The following is a 15,570-nucleotide window of genomic DNA, read 5'->3' as shown; positions in this document are numbered from 1 at the left end:
AAGTTAAACGCTCTGCCAGCCGACTGGCTCGATGAGGCTGCAGGAGGAGATAAAAGTGATAGAGGAGGGCATTAAACGGCGAGGAATGGGGTGAGAATGAGCTGGTGATTGACTAAAGGTGGAGATAATGAACAGACGGAGGGAGGGAGAAGCTGGCGGAGGCAGAAAGAGGCAGCACAGAGGAGAGATAGTCATGCAGACATGCAGCTGGATGAATACAAGGCCCCTGTGTAACGCTCAGAGCATTACTGTAGCGCTGAAGCCAGGTCTAGTTGGTATTTAGAGGGAGTTTGCACGCAGCCCCCTCGCACAGACTCAACCTTATCCTGACTGGACTGAACTGGCTCCAAAAAGCAGAGAAACACATCAGAGGGGGAGAACAGTCCAAGGACAGAAAGAGGGACCAGGAGATGTGGACTTACTCTGGGAAGAGGGGGTCCGTGGTCATCCAGATATGTGGATTCACCTGCAATGACATGAAAGAATACGTCTCAGGGTTTGGACATGCCAGATCAGAAGCTTCAACTTCAAAGCAGCAAATACAACGACTTTACATCAGCATAAAGAATCAGGTATTTGAGCTGTTTCCAGATTGAGGAGCCTGAAGGCTCTGAGGATGGTATACAAAGGAAACAGTGGGCCATGGTCCAAACAGTGTTAAAGTAAAGGCAAAACACCAACTTTCCTAAAGCTCCCCAAGATCAAAACATACATTTATTAAACGCTCAGTTTTTCATGTTTCATTCATTTCATGTTCAACGCACCAAGAATGTCCAAAAGAAGAAACAGTAGATCAACACATTTGGCTACTGAGACAAAAAAACTGAGATGACCTTGTCTAATTTTCAAAGGTCAAGAAAGTTATCTTCCTGTAATGATACATAAACAACCCTTTCTGTCAGCCGGCAAACACATCCACCAAGTCAAACGATGAGTTGTGCAGGGTTGAAAAATTCCAGGAATTTTTTTGGGGGGGATTAGTATAATTTGTATTTACCTTGTCATATACATTGTTTTTTATTTTTATTTTTATTATTTATTTTTTTTACTTTCTCATCTTTTTTCCCCTTTTTCTTTTTCTTTATTTTTTTAAACGCCCCCCCCCCCCCCCCTTTTTTCATGGTATTTGTCATATACATTGTTTTTATTTATTTATTTATTAATTTTTTTACTTTATTTTTTTTCCCTCTTCATTTTTCCATTTTTTCTCTTTTTTCTTTTTTTCCTATTTTGGCCAATTTTTCCATCGTATTTCTCATATACATTGTTTGACAAAAAAAATAATTTAGTCTGATAAAAGCAGACATGCATGCAAACATGTCCAATGCAATATTTTAAATTAAGCTGATAACAACAAAAAAGGCTCAATTTTTCCTCTGAGTTTCTCCTGAAATTCAAGAAATGTTACAGACCTCTGAACCATACTGTTGTGCTGTTTTGTCAACTCTACTCAAACTTTATTTATAGAGCACATTTAAAAACAATTGAAGTTGACTAAAGTGCTGTAGAGATCAAAGGCATGACTGAAGAGCTAAGATACCTTAAAAAAAGCTGCTATGCATTTAATTTATTTTATTTCATATTTTATTTATTTATTTAATTCAATTTGAATTAATTATTTTATTCATTTAATTAATTAATTTATTTAATTGCTCTTCTTCCTAACTTTTGATAATGTTTTTTAAATGTTTTTGTATTTTACATGTAGTGTCCTATTTTCTCATGTTAGCTGCTATGTATTTTATTTATTTATATAATTTATTTAAATAATTAATTTATTTATTTTATTTATTTGTTTAATATAATAATTATGTGTTTATCTAATTTAATTTAATTTAATTTATTTAATTTATATATATTTATATTTATAATTAAAATCTATTCTTAAAGCAACTGGGAGCCAGCACAGCGAAGGTAAGACAGGGGAAATGTGGAGTTCTCCAGCCCAAAACACAGAGAGCTGAGATGTTTTATGTTAAAACAAAGAAGTTTATCAAAGTCTGAACACTTCTCCTGCTCTATGCTAAGCTTCCTTTCTAAAATCAAGGCCCTGGCTTCGATCCGGCCTTTCCATCCCATCAGACTTATCACCTCCCGTCACATTTACAACATTCAGATGTCTCAGCGCGGAGACAAAGAGAAGACAAATTGGAGCGTGTTCAGGGGAATACGGCTATTGAAAGAAGAAATATTACCCAGGAGAACAATCTTTCCTCTGAGCGTCTGAAATGGGATCTGACAGACGAGGATGGAAGTAGCGAGAAATGATGCATGAACACACACATCGGCTGAGGAGGACTCCAGCTCGGATCTGTGTTCGAGATGTGTTTACACAGGGAGCTGGACTTCTGAAGTGCTGTTTACATCAGAGATAGTGGAGATCTGAGTAATTAGTCTGTGAGTGTTTGGATCAGTTACAAAATCACACACACTCTGCTGTTACTGTTACTGTGCAGGAGCTACTTCCTGTGTGTTATGGTTCATTAATTTATGACCCAGCTGCACCCTGAGGTGTTCGCGCTTCTAGAGTCTCCTTTGACACTTTTCTAGGAGGAGACTTGAGGGAGGTGTGTGTGTTCGCAGCTCCTCTCCGAGGCATTTAAGGTCACAGCACGGCGAGTTCACAGGCTGTCCGACATCCCCGCTCCTTCTCCTGTCATCCATCACAGACCCTAACCCCCAACCTCCTCCTCTCCCCTCCTCCACGTCTGCCTCCCGTGTGTGCTTCTCATTAGCGTTTCTGGATAGCGGGATTTGGAACTAATTTCTTCCAGGGCACAGAGCTCATAAAGAGCTGACAGCTGCCCCACGCCCCCCCACCACCCACAGAGCGGGAAATGAACTTCGAGGGCCACTGTACAGTGCTCACTGTACTCGTCGACCCCGCCGTCCTCTGACCCACGGTGAGGAGTCAGCGAGCATGAGGACGGAGACTTCACGGGACTCTTTGGCCGGACTTCAATTCTCAAAGTGAACAAAGCTCGCAGAAGAACTCAAACTGTACATTTTTCTCCTGTTTTATTGTTCTCACATGATTTCATACTAATCCAAACTCTGATGACTTCAGTCTGCGCGCTATACGCTACCATCTGTTCATTTAACACTCCCAGGAACAGCTTTCAGCTCTAGCAGAGCACTTTAACACTTCTCTGTGTGTCGTCAGGATTGAACAGCAAACAGAGGAAAGACAGTCCAAACAAGACATGGAAACATGGGTAAAATAAGACCTATATGCCTGTCAAAATCTATTTATTTACAGATGACAGTTAGCTCTGTGTGAAATTTGCGAGGGATGCTAGTCTTAGACATTCCTTTCCCAGTTTGACAAACATAAACTGTCACCAGGCCTGATGTTTGGGGTTATTCCAGCAACTAATGATGGCGTGTTCATTTGAAACCATGCCCCCTAGTGGTAGGCAGCGTGTAAGCTGGATGCTGATAGCCGTGTCAGCTACGAAACAGCGTGACGCCACAGCAGTGCGACACAGTGTACCCCGCTAATAAATCCAACAAAGAAGAAAAACACAACACAGTAAACAAAGAGCAACGATGGAAGACATCCAGCAATTCATCTTCTTTGCGATAGGCATGTAGCTCTTTGATACAAATCCAAAGCTCTTCTTCTGGCTCCTGCCTACCTGGGGTCCCTCACCCAGGTCTGCACTCCTTCTCACCCACTACGCTCTGCTTGTGAAAGACGCCTGGTGCTCCCAAGCCCAGCATGGCTCCGAATCACTAGCCAGACTCTTCTCCTCTGTTGTTCCCAAATGGTGGGAAAAAACCAACAATGTGTGGTTTATATGGATGGGTACCGAGTTAGGTACTCTTTTAGGTACCGAATCATGTCAAAAGTACCGGGTACCGATTTATGTAAAGTCAAAAGGTTTCATGTTTAGGTACCTAAATGCATCCTTGTGACTGTGAGGAAGTGGAAAAGTCAGCGATTTTCCATACTGGACATGAACACAGCATTAAAAGGTTATATATTGAAGAATAAATGTGTTAAATTGAAGAAAAAAAACTTATATTTTATCATAAAACAAACTGATATTTTTTCAACATTAAAACAAAAAAGTACCCAAAATTGGTACCATTGAGTACTAATACTGATTGCCAGGTACCCGGCATCTGTATCGTATTGTTTCAGATGGGAAAGGTACCCATCCCTGGTGGTTTATCACAACCCTCTATTTAGTGTCTTTGCTGGTGGCTGTAGAACCAAAAGTTTTTATGTTCTAAAAACATGTTAAATGTAATGTAAATATCAAAACATCAAAAATGCAATCGTGTTGATCATTTGTGCTGTTTGAAACTGATATTCTTGGATCAGTGTCAACAGGGAGAAGTGTATCCATCTTTCTTTCATCTGATTTGTATCATATGGCTTGTTTAATCAGGTTTTTACAAGCGTTACTTTTGCTGTTAAGAACTAATCACCAGGGCCATTAGGCCCTCATCGTTCTGTTATGGAACGGCCTGTTTGGCAAATAATCGTCCGGTTGGCTATTTACACCATGAAAGAGACGCAGGTGCAGATTACATCATAATTAAGGGGAACCTCCTGGAAAACTCCATCAATCAAAGTCGAACTGTGCATGTTTACCACTCACTAAAAGCAATAAACCTGTGAGCGGTAACAGTGTGACTGAGAGAAGATCAAGAAAAGTTTTTTTAATTTAGCCAAAGAAATGGAGATTATATTTCAAGAATACACATGGACAAACAGCTGTTATCTGTGAGTCAATCAAGCAAACAAAGAGAAAGAGAAAGTTTGGCGATCTTGAACAGTGTAAATACATGTGTTGTTTCTGAGCACACAGTAGAAAACCTAAATTATAAAATCAGTTAAAGCAGTTGATGAATTCCAACATGTCATTCTACGTCTCTTGGAAGGACCCAGATGTCTAAAAGCAAAGAGTGAATCAAACTTTGAAAACTGACGGCAGCAGCCTTGCCGGTTTGTCTCTCTTACCTCATCTGTTCCCTGAAAGAATGTGTCTCCTAAATCCAAAGTTGCTGTATGGCTGCACTGTCTTTGCACATTTTGTCCATTACGATCACACAATGACCGCCTTTAAACAGCCAAACAGGCGCTGTATTCCTGACGTTAGCATTTGTAACCGTGGGGTATACCTCCATTAAATCTAACATCCTTTGAGACGTTAACCTGGCTCATGCATACCACTAATCAACTTTTCTTTCGCCACTGGCAAAAATCGTCAGTTTTCCTTGCTAATTGCCTGTCATACATACGGGCCCAGGTTTTGACCAATCAGGTTTAAAGGGTTTGACTACTAGCGTTTAGGGCCATGAAGCTAACCATTAAGCGGGCGGCCTGGGTTTGAATCTAACCTGCACCATCTCAGACACAGTTCCCACCATAGACTGTATCTAGAGTAGACAGTGTGGCTGTCCACTCACATTTAACGTAATTCATCGTTAAATGTGATGTTTTCAACCTCCTATAACAAGTAAGGATGAAACTTGATAGAAAAAGAAGACTTGTGTACAAAGCAGACAAATGATATCTCCAAATCACCACAACAGTCAGACGTGAGAAACATTTCTAGCAGGTGTATTAATTTTTTAAAGGTTGACCACAGCCCATCTGGAATGACTGGGGAGATGGATTCTTTGCCCTATATTGCAGCCAGACACCAGGGGGAGCAGTTTTCGTGGAGACCTCACTTTGAGCTGAGCAAAGTGTGTGTCCTGCTCTATCCACTGTCCTGTCCGCTCCAGACAAATACCCACAAAGCCCCGAAAAACAACCGTGACAATGTTTCTCCCATGACTCCAGTCTTACCTGACAGCCGCAACACCAGCATCGATCGTCTTGTGTAACCCCAGAAGAAACTTGATATAAGTTTATCCCTGAAGTGTCTGAACTTTCCTTAAAGCTTGTTTTGAAAGCTGAACAGCTGCTGAGGAGGTGTGTCATTGTGGATGGTGGATGTGGAAAAGAGATTAAGACAGCTTTGATGGCTTTCCAACAGCAACAACAACAGCTCAGGCTTCTGCAAAACAACAAAAAGGAGTGCAGCCTGGGTATTCTGCATGCCTGTACCCAAGGACATATCACTTTTAATCTTTAAAGGCAACCACATGGGAAATTACGGATCACCAAAGGTGGGATTATCCTTCAAATTCCAGTGATTTGCGATATCTGAACCGAGACAGAAAGTTTGCACTGACCCAGAAAATGACTTTTCACTCCATGTTGGCTTTCATTAGTCCACTTCCTGTTTTTCTTTGTGCTAATGATACTTAATAAGGGCAACGAATGGTCAAGTGTGAGAGTTCGAAGGGCTCAACGGAGGTCAGAGCGCTCTTTGAACTCATCTTAACGTTTACCCTGTGTTTTCCCTTTTCTCTGAACGAGTGTGTGTGTGTGAGAAAGAGTAAGTAAGTGAAGGAGAAACTAACTGTGCAGCCTGTATGCAAAGGCATGTAGCTAAATGGTTAATTGGATTACTGTGTCACAAGATGCATGGACTTGCGCCAGGAGCAGCTGCAGAAACGCTCCTGAGCAAAACCACCGGATCGATACGCTGAGATGGAAAACTTCGATCAGCAGAGCTTTTACGCTTTAATCAGTGACTTTCAAAACAGTCTATAAATTACACAGATGAGTCTAAAAAATGAAGAAAATCTGTGCTGTTCAAAGTATTTTTTCTTCCCCTGGATTAAAAATAAATTTGCATAAAATAAAAGTGACATCTGCAGAACAAGATGTTTCAATAAATCAACACTTTTGATGATTTGCTGTAAAACATATGTGACTAATACAAGATAAAAGCCTGTGCAGTGCATGTTGGAGCTGCAATGTGAAGTTAGTGTGATTTATTTGGCAGAACAAAATGCAAAAATCTGTAAGGATGACTCTGATTTAAGTCGATCTGGTTGGGATGTGCAGTTTTGGGGAAACTTGGCTCCTGATATAATCTGTACACATCATCATCAGCATCATTTAACTTCTTCACTTGGTCAGCCCTAATACAAAGGTAACTTTTTTTTATCACCAAATGAAGTTTTGCCTTCTTCTTTTCTTTTATTTTGTTTTTAAAAATGTCAACACAAATCCCTGTCAAGCTGCACTTTGTTTTGGTATTTCGGGATATTTGTGCCGAGTTCTGTCATAAAAGTTCAACCAGATGCATTTCTGCCTTCAAAGAGTTTAGCTTGGTTTTATTTCTAGCCAGGGGAACAGGTGTCAACACAACAAAAACAAAAGAGCTGATGCAGTAAATCAGTCTAAATTATACAAGGCAATGCAGAGGTCTAAATCAAACAGTCAAAGTAGGCTGTTGTGTAAAGCTAATGTGATGCTGAACTGAACCCTCTAAAGTATGCATAGTGATGCCGGTTAGAAAAAAATGTTTTGAGTGTTTTTTTTTTGCCTTAAAAAAGTAAAAAAAAAAAAAAATAATATTCTAAAATATAATTAAAAAATTATAAAAATATTATTATAAATAAAATTACTAATAAAAATACTAGTGGTGTCAGGCGATTAAAAAAAATAATGTAATTAATTACAGGATTTGTAATTAATTAATCGAATTAATTACATTTTAATCTCATATCTGCTTGAGATCCCCAAATCAAGAATCTGAATTCTAGGACATTACAAAATTAAAGTGCATGACTAATCAACTGGAAACACCAAGAAGAGGTTTGTTAATCCACATTTTTTTAAGCTGACCAATATTAAAATGTCTGTGTTCGCTGACATTTACGTAAAGATGTCAATTTGATTGCAACTGTTTACTGCGTCTATAGAAGTAAATTGTGTTTTTCAGCAAGGATAGGCTGGGTCTGGCAGAGCTTGTCAATCAAAATCCTGCTTGTAAACTACTGTGGGTGAGAGCGGTGTGCTCTTTGGACGAGAGCTCAGCATGGATATGAGGAGAAGATGAGAGATGACAGAGACAAAGTGAGACGCTGCAAGTTTTTTTGGATCAAAAACAGGAAGATAGACATAAAAGAAGAGAGTCCACTCTTCTTAGATAGTTTTGGCGTTCACAAAGTCAGAGGAAACAAGATTTTTTGGGTCTTCAAGGATTGTTCAAAATGCTCCGAGAATGACTGGCAGCCAATGAGTTAATCGCCTTAATTTTTAAAATGCATTAATTTGCGGTATTATTAATTAATCTAATTAATGGCTTAAAGTGACAGCCCTAATTATTAATTATTTCTTTATATTTCAAGACATTTTTGGATAATATTTGATGGCCTCAACATCTTGCAAGCCATAAAAAGTTTAAAAACTTGTAAAAATACCTTTTTTTTTTTTTTTAAAGATTATATGTCTGAATGTTTCCTGCAGGCAACACTGTACCATTAAGGAATGCCCCATTGAAATGAATGGGTCAAGGAGTCTATATATTTTTTATCTAAAGATGTCACTTATAATAATTTTTCTAATTTTCTTTTTTTTATTTTTCTGATTTTTTTTCTGATCTTTCTAATCAAATACATTTTTTAAATTTGTTTTCTTTTTTTCTTTTTTTTCTTTAAATGGAACATCACAAATTAAATAGACTTTATATCCCTTGTATTTAAAAAGTGAAAGTTAAAGGGATAAAAAGAGTGGAAGTTAAATGGTTAAGTTTGAACTTTACCAAAACTAACATCAAATTCATATTTTCATGGTGAATCCATAATGGTACTATGTTTCCTCAGGGCAAAATTTTCATTTTTTAATTAGCAAATGAATTAAATTAAACTTTAAGAGATAGGATTTACTTGTCTATTGATACAATCAATTTTCTTCTAGACTGAGAAAGACCTGGTAAAGATCTCATTGGTCCTTGCAAGAAAGTACAAGAAAGTGCAAAAAAAAGGGATTCTGCCTCCAGAGGGTCACATGACAAATCATATCAAACACTGTCATTGTTTCCTTAAGATCTTTTCTGTTTTTTAAAAGTATGTCATGACAACCAGGATGTGTTGTGAGTGTAAAAGGTCAAAAATGATTAGGTAGCATAGCGGGTTAAAGGACACTGCAGAATAATGTACAGAAAACCTGTCAAACTTCCTCCGACCCATCCCACACCAGGTCCCTCCGGCTCTGGAATTTTCCCCCATGGTGTTGGCTGACTCCAGGAATGCTACAGTAAGTTTGGGAATTTCATAAACATGTATTTAGAGCTGAGAACATTTCATTTGCTCTGTGAAATTGGCAACCTGGCTAAGTAGAGCTTGGGAAAAGGACACATCCCAGAATAGGGAATAAAGAGGGGAGCTGAAAAACCACACAGGAACGGCCGCTTCGCTGGGTCGCAGTCTTTGGGGCCTTGCTGCGGGACGCATGGAGGGTTACTGAGCTGAAGAGCTGGAATGTTCTACAAGTATGTGAAACCAGATTACAGGTTACAGACTGCACTTTCACATCCAGAACCACATCCTGTTGTAGATTCAGTATCTACCACAGACGAAAACGACAGAGCGGAGGATGTGCACTCACTGTGAGACCCCGCTGAGTACGTACATCCTCCCACCGAGTGACACCGAGCTGCACGTCTGTGGTTATACACATTCGTGGCAAAATAGAAAGCATGTGCAAACAAAGGGTATGGCTCAAACACACACTTTCCCGTGTGTTTTTAGGTCTGTAATGTGTGTGTGTGGTCAGCCAACCCTTTGATTTAGAGTGTGGGAGTGGCCCTCCATTAGTGCGACCCATTCGCCTAATTACAGAAAGGAGTTAAGCTCAAGGGTCAGGGTCTCCACCCACTGCGCCCTGCTCCACAGCAAACACTCAGGGACCAGCAGCGGTGTGGCTGCTTTGTTGAATGAAAATAAATCCTGATTCCAGCTCTGTGTTATTTCAGGTGACCTGGTGGGGAGACTAATTTGTAGCTTTTTTTTGCTCCCCTAAAATTTGAGTTCCTGAAATAGAAACATGGATAGACACATTCATGCAGATGTCTGTGTCAGAGGTTTGGAGACTTTCAGCAAACTGACAGAGACAAACCGTGACGCTGATGCCCCAGGAGAGTCAGATTTCTAACACCTACACTGTAAAAAGTGATTTTACACATTTGTTCTTTCAACTCAAAGGTCTGCAACCTGCAGCCTGCCACCGCTCTACTTCACCTCCTACAACATCAACAGCCCACCAACTTTCCATGCACCTGTGGCTAACCTCAAGTTTTACAGCCCTGGGAAGATAACTACATCTACAAAAAGACTAATCTGGAAGAAAATACAGATTTTAATTCTGTGTGGATGGATTCATTTGACTGACAATGCACCGGATTAATATACATGTTTGATATGTTGCAAACCATTAGCAAACAAAAAATGACGAGTCAAGCAAAATATTCAAATTTTGTTATCTAACTTATATATAATTTAAAAAACATTGAATCATCTGCAAGTGTATAAATTTTCAGAATTGTGTATATTTTTTGCATATTTCAGGAACTTCATTTGTTTCATAGATTTTTGCAAATATTTAAATTAAAAAATTTGAAATTTTTTGCACATTGAGAAAAAAAATTCTGTTTTCATTTTTTGCTAATTTTCTAACTTGACAATATTTTTAATTTTGTAAGTTTTTCAAGATTCAAAATTTCTTGTGATTTTTTCAACTTTTCAAAATTTCAACAATTTTTGTACTTTTGCTAATTCTTAAAATATCAAGTTTTCTGAATTTTTGCAAATTGACAAAACATTTCTTTTTGCAATTTCTGCTTATTTTTTAAACTTTTACAATATAATAGATTTTGTACATTTCTTCAAGATTCAACATTTCTTAAAATTTTTGAAAATTGCCAAACTTCTTTTTTTTTTGCAAATTTTGCCAATTTCTGAATTTTTACCATATTTTGAATTTTTTTTTAATTTTTCAAAATTCAAAATTTCTTGACAAAATCTTTCTTTTCTTAATTTTTGCTATTTTTTATTTTTACAGTATTTCTATTTTTTGTACATTTTTCAATATTCAAAGTTTTTTTTAATTTTTGCAAATTGAAAAATTTTATTTTATTTTATTTTTTGCAGTTTTTGCTTATTTTTGAACTACTACTTCTAGCTTCTTCTCTATTTTTTAATTTTGATTAGTTTTTCAAGATCACCTTGACAAAGACGGTTTTTGGTTGGGAGTGGGAAACGTGCCTACGTCATCATCTTTCTGTTATATTGAAACACAGCATGGTAAAAATTTCACTGTAAAATAACAGTAAAATACTGGCAAACCTGCTGCCAGTACTTTACCATTGCATGGCCGTCAGTGCTCCACAGCACAGACTAGCTGTCTGTGCTTATCTGCATGGACGGGCTGTCTGTGCTCCACAGGGCATGGACCCATGTACTTGGTGATTTTTAAAGTGAGTTTAGTGTTTATGCGAATAAATGAGGTGTGTTGATGGGTTAGGGTCAGGACAGACAAGGCAGCTGGTTGTTGCAATGGAGCTAAACTTGATAAATTAAGTTTGACCTCTTGACCTTTTTTAGTTCAAATTACTTGACACTTCAAGATGAATTAACTTCACTCAGTCAAAGCAACAAGATGTCTTGAGTGAGTTAAGTTGAATCATTTTTTTTGCAGTGTAACTTTGTGTAACAGGAAAAAAAAGTCAACTTTGATCATTTCCAAAGCTTCTGTTCTGCTTCTGAAAAGAGGAATCAGGAGTGACTCATGCAGTTCATGACGGAGTCAACCGTGAGAACGTCTCTGTGCTTTATAATTAGTCAACATTGAAGTGAGCGCTCAGGCTGACAGAGATGCAACATGACAACCTGAAGCATTCATAATTGACACACTTGAAGTAAACAGCACATTCAAATCAAAGCGTGCATGTTGAGTCAGATAACGCTTGATCAGCGCTCTGCGTAGCCACCAGTGCAGATCAGAATAAAAGCTGAAAATAACACTTTGGATTATCACTCCTGAACTCCCACCATATCATTTCACACTTGGCAAAATACTTCAACCTTGCTGTGTGATTTGATGTGAAAGAATTCGAGGAAGGAGAGAAGCGAGGCATCACGTGCATGAAGGTCACGGTGCTCCTCGGTGTGATATCAACGCCAAAGATATCACTTCCAGAATCAGATACAGCAGCCCCGAGCAGGTTGCACTCTCCAGGTGCGAGGAGCAGGGAGGTGTGCAGAGTTATTCTAATTTAAGTGAGGAAAGCACCGTGTATCGCTATCAGCCAAACTGCCACTTAATCTTTTCACACCCCTCACGAAAACATGTTTGAATCGTGACCTCCCGAGACCCGACTCCGTCTCCCCTGCTTCCTCAGGAAACGGCGCCGCTTTGAAATGAACACGAGTGCCGTGAAGTAGAAAAGCAGGCAAACAATTTGAAGCCTCGCTGATTTTCTTACACCTTAACGTGAAAGGAAATGGAAGAAGTGACTCATCACATGATGTTTTTTTTTTTTTTGACAGTGAAAAAGAATCAAAACCTGAGAAACCATCGCCGTTGTCGGCTGTGATCAGAGATTTCCGCTGAGCTTCGTGCTCTGTCAGCTCAAACCAGACGAGTCACTTCTGGTTGAAAGTGCTTGTGCAGTTTGTACGTACCTCGTCTCGCCTTGTGGACACGAGGGCATGACACCGGCTGTCGAGCTAGCCTGTCCTTATGGATAAAGAGCCTGCCGGCGGCCATTTTGACTGACCAGTGATTTTTCCCACACACCCCTACAAAAGAAGTCAAATGGAGGGATCCTTTTAGGTCTTACTTTTAGATTTAGAAAGGAAATGTATCAGACACAGCAATTTTTGAAGGGGTGAGGGGAATCATGTACACTGCAAAAAAAGAAAATCTTATCAAGTGTTTTTGTCGTATTTTCAGAAAAAAAAGTCTTTTGAGACATTTTCTGCCACTACAACAAGAGAAAAGTTACTTGTATTGAGATATTATTAAAGTTTACGTAAATTTTCAAGTAATTCTTACTTAAAATAAGACAAAAACACTTGATACAATTTCAGATTTTTTTGCAGTGTATGAGAAGGTTGTGAAAATATGCTAGGAAAAGCTACAGAAAGAGGTCAAACAATTCATTCAGAACATGGCAGTGGACTGACTGCCCAACATGTGATTTCTTTAAAAAATAACTACACACCAGGGGGTTGAAAAAGTGCTTTGAATCAAATTTGAAAGTCAAAATATTAGAGGTAGACCGATATATCGGCCGGCCGATATATTGGGCCGATATTTGGACATTTGTCTCTATCGGCCATCGGCCGTATTTTCTTTTAAAAAGCCGATTTTTGATCCGTTGTATAAAATGACGCAATTTTTGATCAGGCACAAAAAAGATGAGCACCTCAAACTTGTGGAACCACTTGGATACATTACATACTTTTGTTCAAATTATATTAATAAGTTTAAATTTCTTTTTTGACATTTTAAGAAGAGTGTGAATGTTTACTACTGCTTGTTACATTGTGTGTTTACTCAGACAAAATATGTCATTGTTTTGAAAGCTGAATAAATGTTCAGAGGACTGGACACGACTTGTTGTAATAGATTTCTTTTAGTTGCTCAGAAATTGCTGCGTTTCACAAACATGTGATAAATATATATTTATTTAACAATCGGCCTGAATATCAAATTGGAAAAATCGGGTATGCATATCGGCATCGGCTGCCCAAATTTGGAAAGCATCGGCATCGGCATCGGCCCCCAAAAGACCCATATCGGTCGACCTCTTCAAAATATATTTAAACTCTTAACGTTTATCATTAAAATCAACTGTAGACATCAAAAACAAAAGAATCAGTTCAATTTTAGCGGCTAGTTCATTATAACCAACCACTACTAGGAAACTTCTTGGTCTCTGCTGCTTTGCAACCACTGACAAACCCACAGCAGATGTGAAAATGCATGATGTGTAAATATGTGTCGTACATAAGGGGAACTCAGCTCAAACTGAACGAGTGTATAACGAGCACTTCTGCAGTAGTTGTGAAATGTTGAGTAATTAGCACCAACAGGAAGTTGTTCGGAAACATGCAAACTTGGAAAAATAAATGGAAATCTTATTGAGTGTTTCAGTATGAAATGTTTTTTTTAGACTTAAATTGAGCCACATTCACCTGACCAGTCCAGACAAACGTCCTATTTCAAGTTATTTAAAGACAAAATGAGGTCTGAATTGATGTAACATGTAAAAAAAAAATCTGCCAATGGAACAAGAGAAAAGTTACTTGTGTAAAGAAATTATTTTAGTTTAGAGCAAATTTTCTAGCAACTTTTTGTTGCAGCTCAATGTTGCTCATATCAAGCATAATAAGACAATTTTTACTTAAAATAAGACAAAAACACTTGATAAGATTTCATTTTTTTTTGCAGTGTAGAACCTCCTGAATATAGGTCGGCCTCAAACACCATGGTCTGCACTGCAAAAAAACTGAAGTCTTATCAAGTGTTTTTTTCTTATTTTATTCAATATGAGCCACATTTAACTTATTAGTTTAGAAATATGTCTTGTTTCAAGTTAAAAAATTTGCCAGTGGAACAAGAGAAAAGTCACTTGTATTGAGACATTTTTCTAGATAAGGTTCTCTTGTTCCACTGGCAGATTTTTTAATACTTGTTACAAACAATTTAGACCTCATTTTGTCTTTAAACAACTTGACATTTTTCTGGACTAATAAGTTATATGTGGCTCATATCAAGTATAATAAGACATTTTTTAACTAAAACAAGACAAAACACTTTATAAGATTTCATCTTTTTGCAGTGTAGAACTTCCTGAATATAGGTGATCATCAAACACCATGGTCTAAATGCAAAAAACTGGAGTCTTATCAAGTGTTACGTGTCTTATTTTCAGTAGAAAATGTCTTTTTAGACTCAATATGAGCCACATTCACCTGACTAGTCCAGAAAAATGTCTTATTTCAAGTTTTTAAAAGACAAAAATGAGTCTGAATCGCTTGTAAAAAGCAAAAAAATTTTGCAAAGGGAACAAGAGAAGTTATTTGGATAAAGAAATTGTTCATGTTTTGCGCTAATTTTCAAGCAATTTTTCGTGTGGCACAATTTTGCTCATATCAAGTATAATAACACAATATTAACTTAAAAAAAAGACAAAAATACTTGATAGGATCTCATTTTTTGCAGAGTAAAACTTCCTGAATACAGGTTATCATCAAACACCGTGGTCTGCACTGCAAAAAACTGAAGTCTTATCAAGTGTTTTTGTCTTATTTGAAGTAAAAATTGTTTTATTATAATTCATATGAGCCACATTCAACTCATCAGTCCAGAAAAATGTTTTGTTTCAATTAGAAATATCTTCCAGTGAAACAAGAGAAAAGTCAGCTGTATTAAGACATTCTAGCAAATTTCTCTTTTTCCACTGGCAGATTTTTTTATACTTGTAACAAACAATTCAGACCTCATTTTTGTCTTTAAATAACTTGAAACAAGACATTTGTTTGGACTTATCAGTTATACGTGGCTCATATCAAGTATAATAAGACAATTTTTTACTTAAAATAAGATAATAACACTTGATAAGATTCCAGTTTTGTTTTTTTTTTGCAGTGTATGAAAAGGTTGTAGAAATATGCTGATAGAAGCTAAAGAAAGAGGTCAAACAA

At 37.7% G+C, this 15,570-nt stretch overlaps 1 protein-coding gene across 2 annotated transcripts in view; it reads right to left on the bottom strand.

The window, feature by feature from the left end:
* Positions 1 to 15,570, bottom strand: part of usta (uronyl 2-sulfotransferase a) — a 105,027-nt gene that overhangs the window by 44,854 nt on the left and 44,603 nt on the right. For both annotated transcript variants that reach the window (XM_074684608.1, XM_074684609.1), the window contains one exon: positions 423 to 466. In XM_074684608.1, coding sequence (XP_074540709.1) covers positions 423 to 466 — 44 coding nt within the window. The remainder of the gene's footprint in view (positions 1 to 422; positions 467 to 15,570) is intronic.

Source organism: Halichoeres trimaculatus, unplaced genomic scaffold (genome assembly GCF_033239565.1).
Source record: "Halichoeres trimaculatus isolate MK-OKI-2021-1 unplaced genomic scaffold, fHalTri1.1 fHalTri1_scaffold_13, whole genome shotgun sequence".
NCBI lineage: Eukaryota > Metazoa > Chordata > Actinopteri > Labriformes > Labridae > Halichoeres > Halichoeres trimaculatus.
Note: the sequence above shows the minus strand (reverse complement) of the source record. Positions and strands in the feature narration are given on the sequence as shown.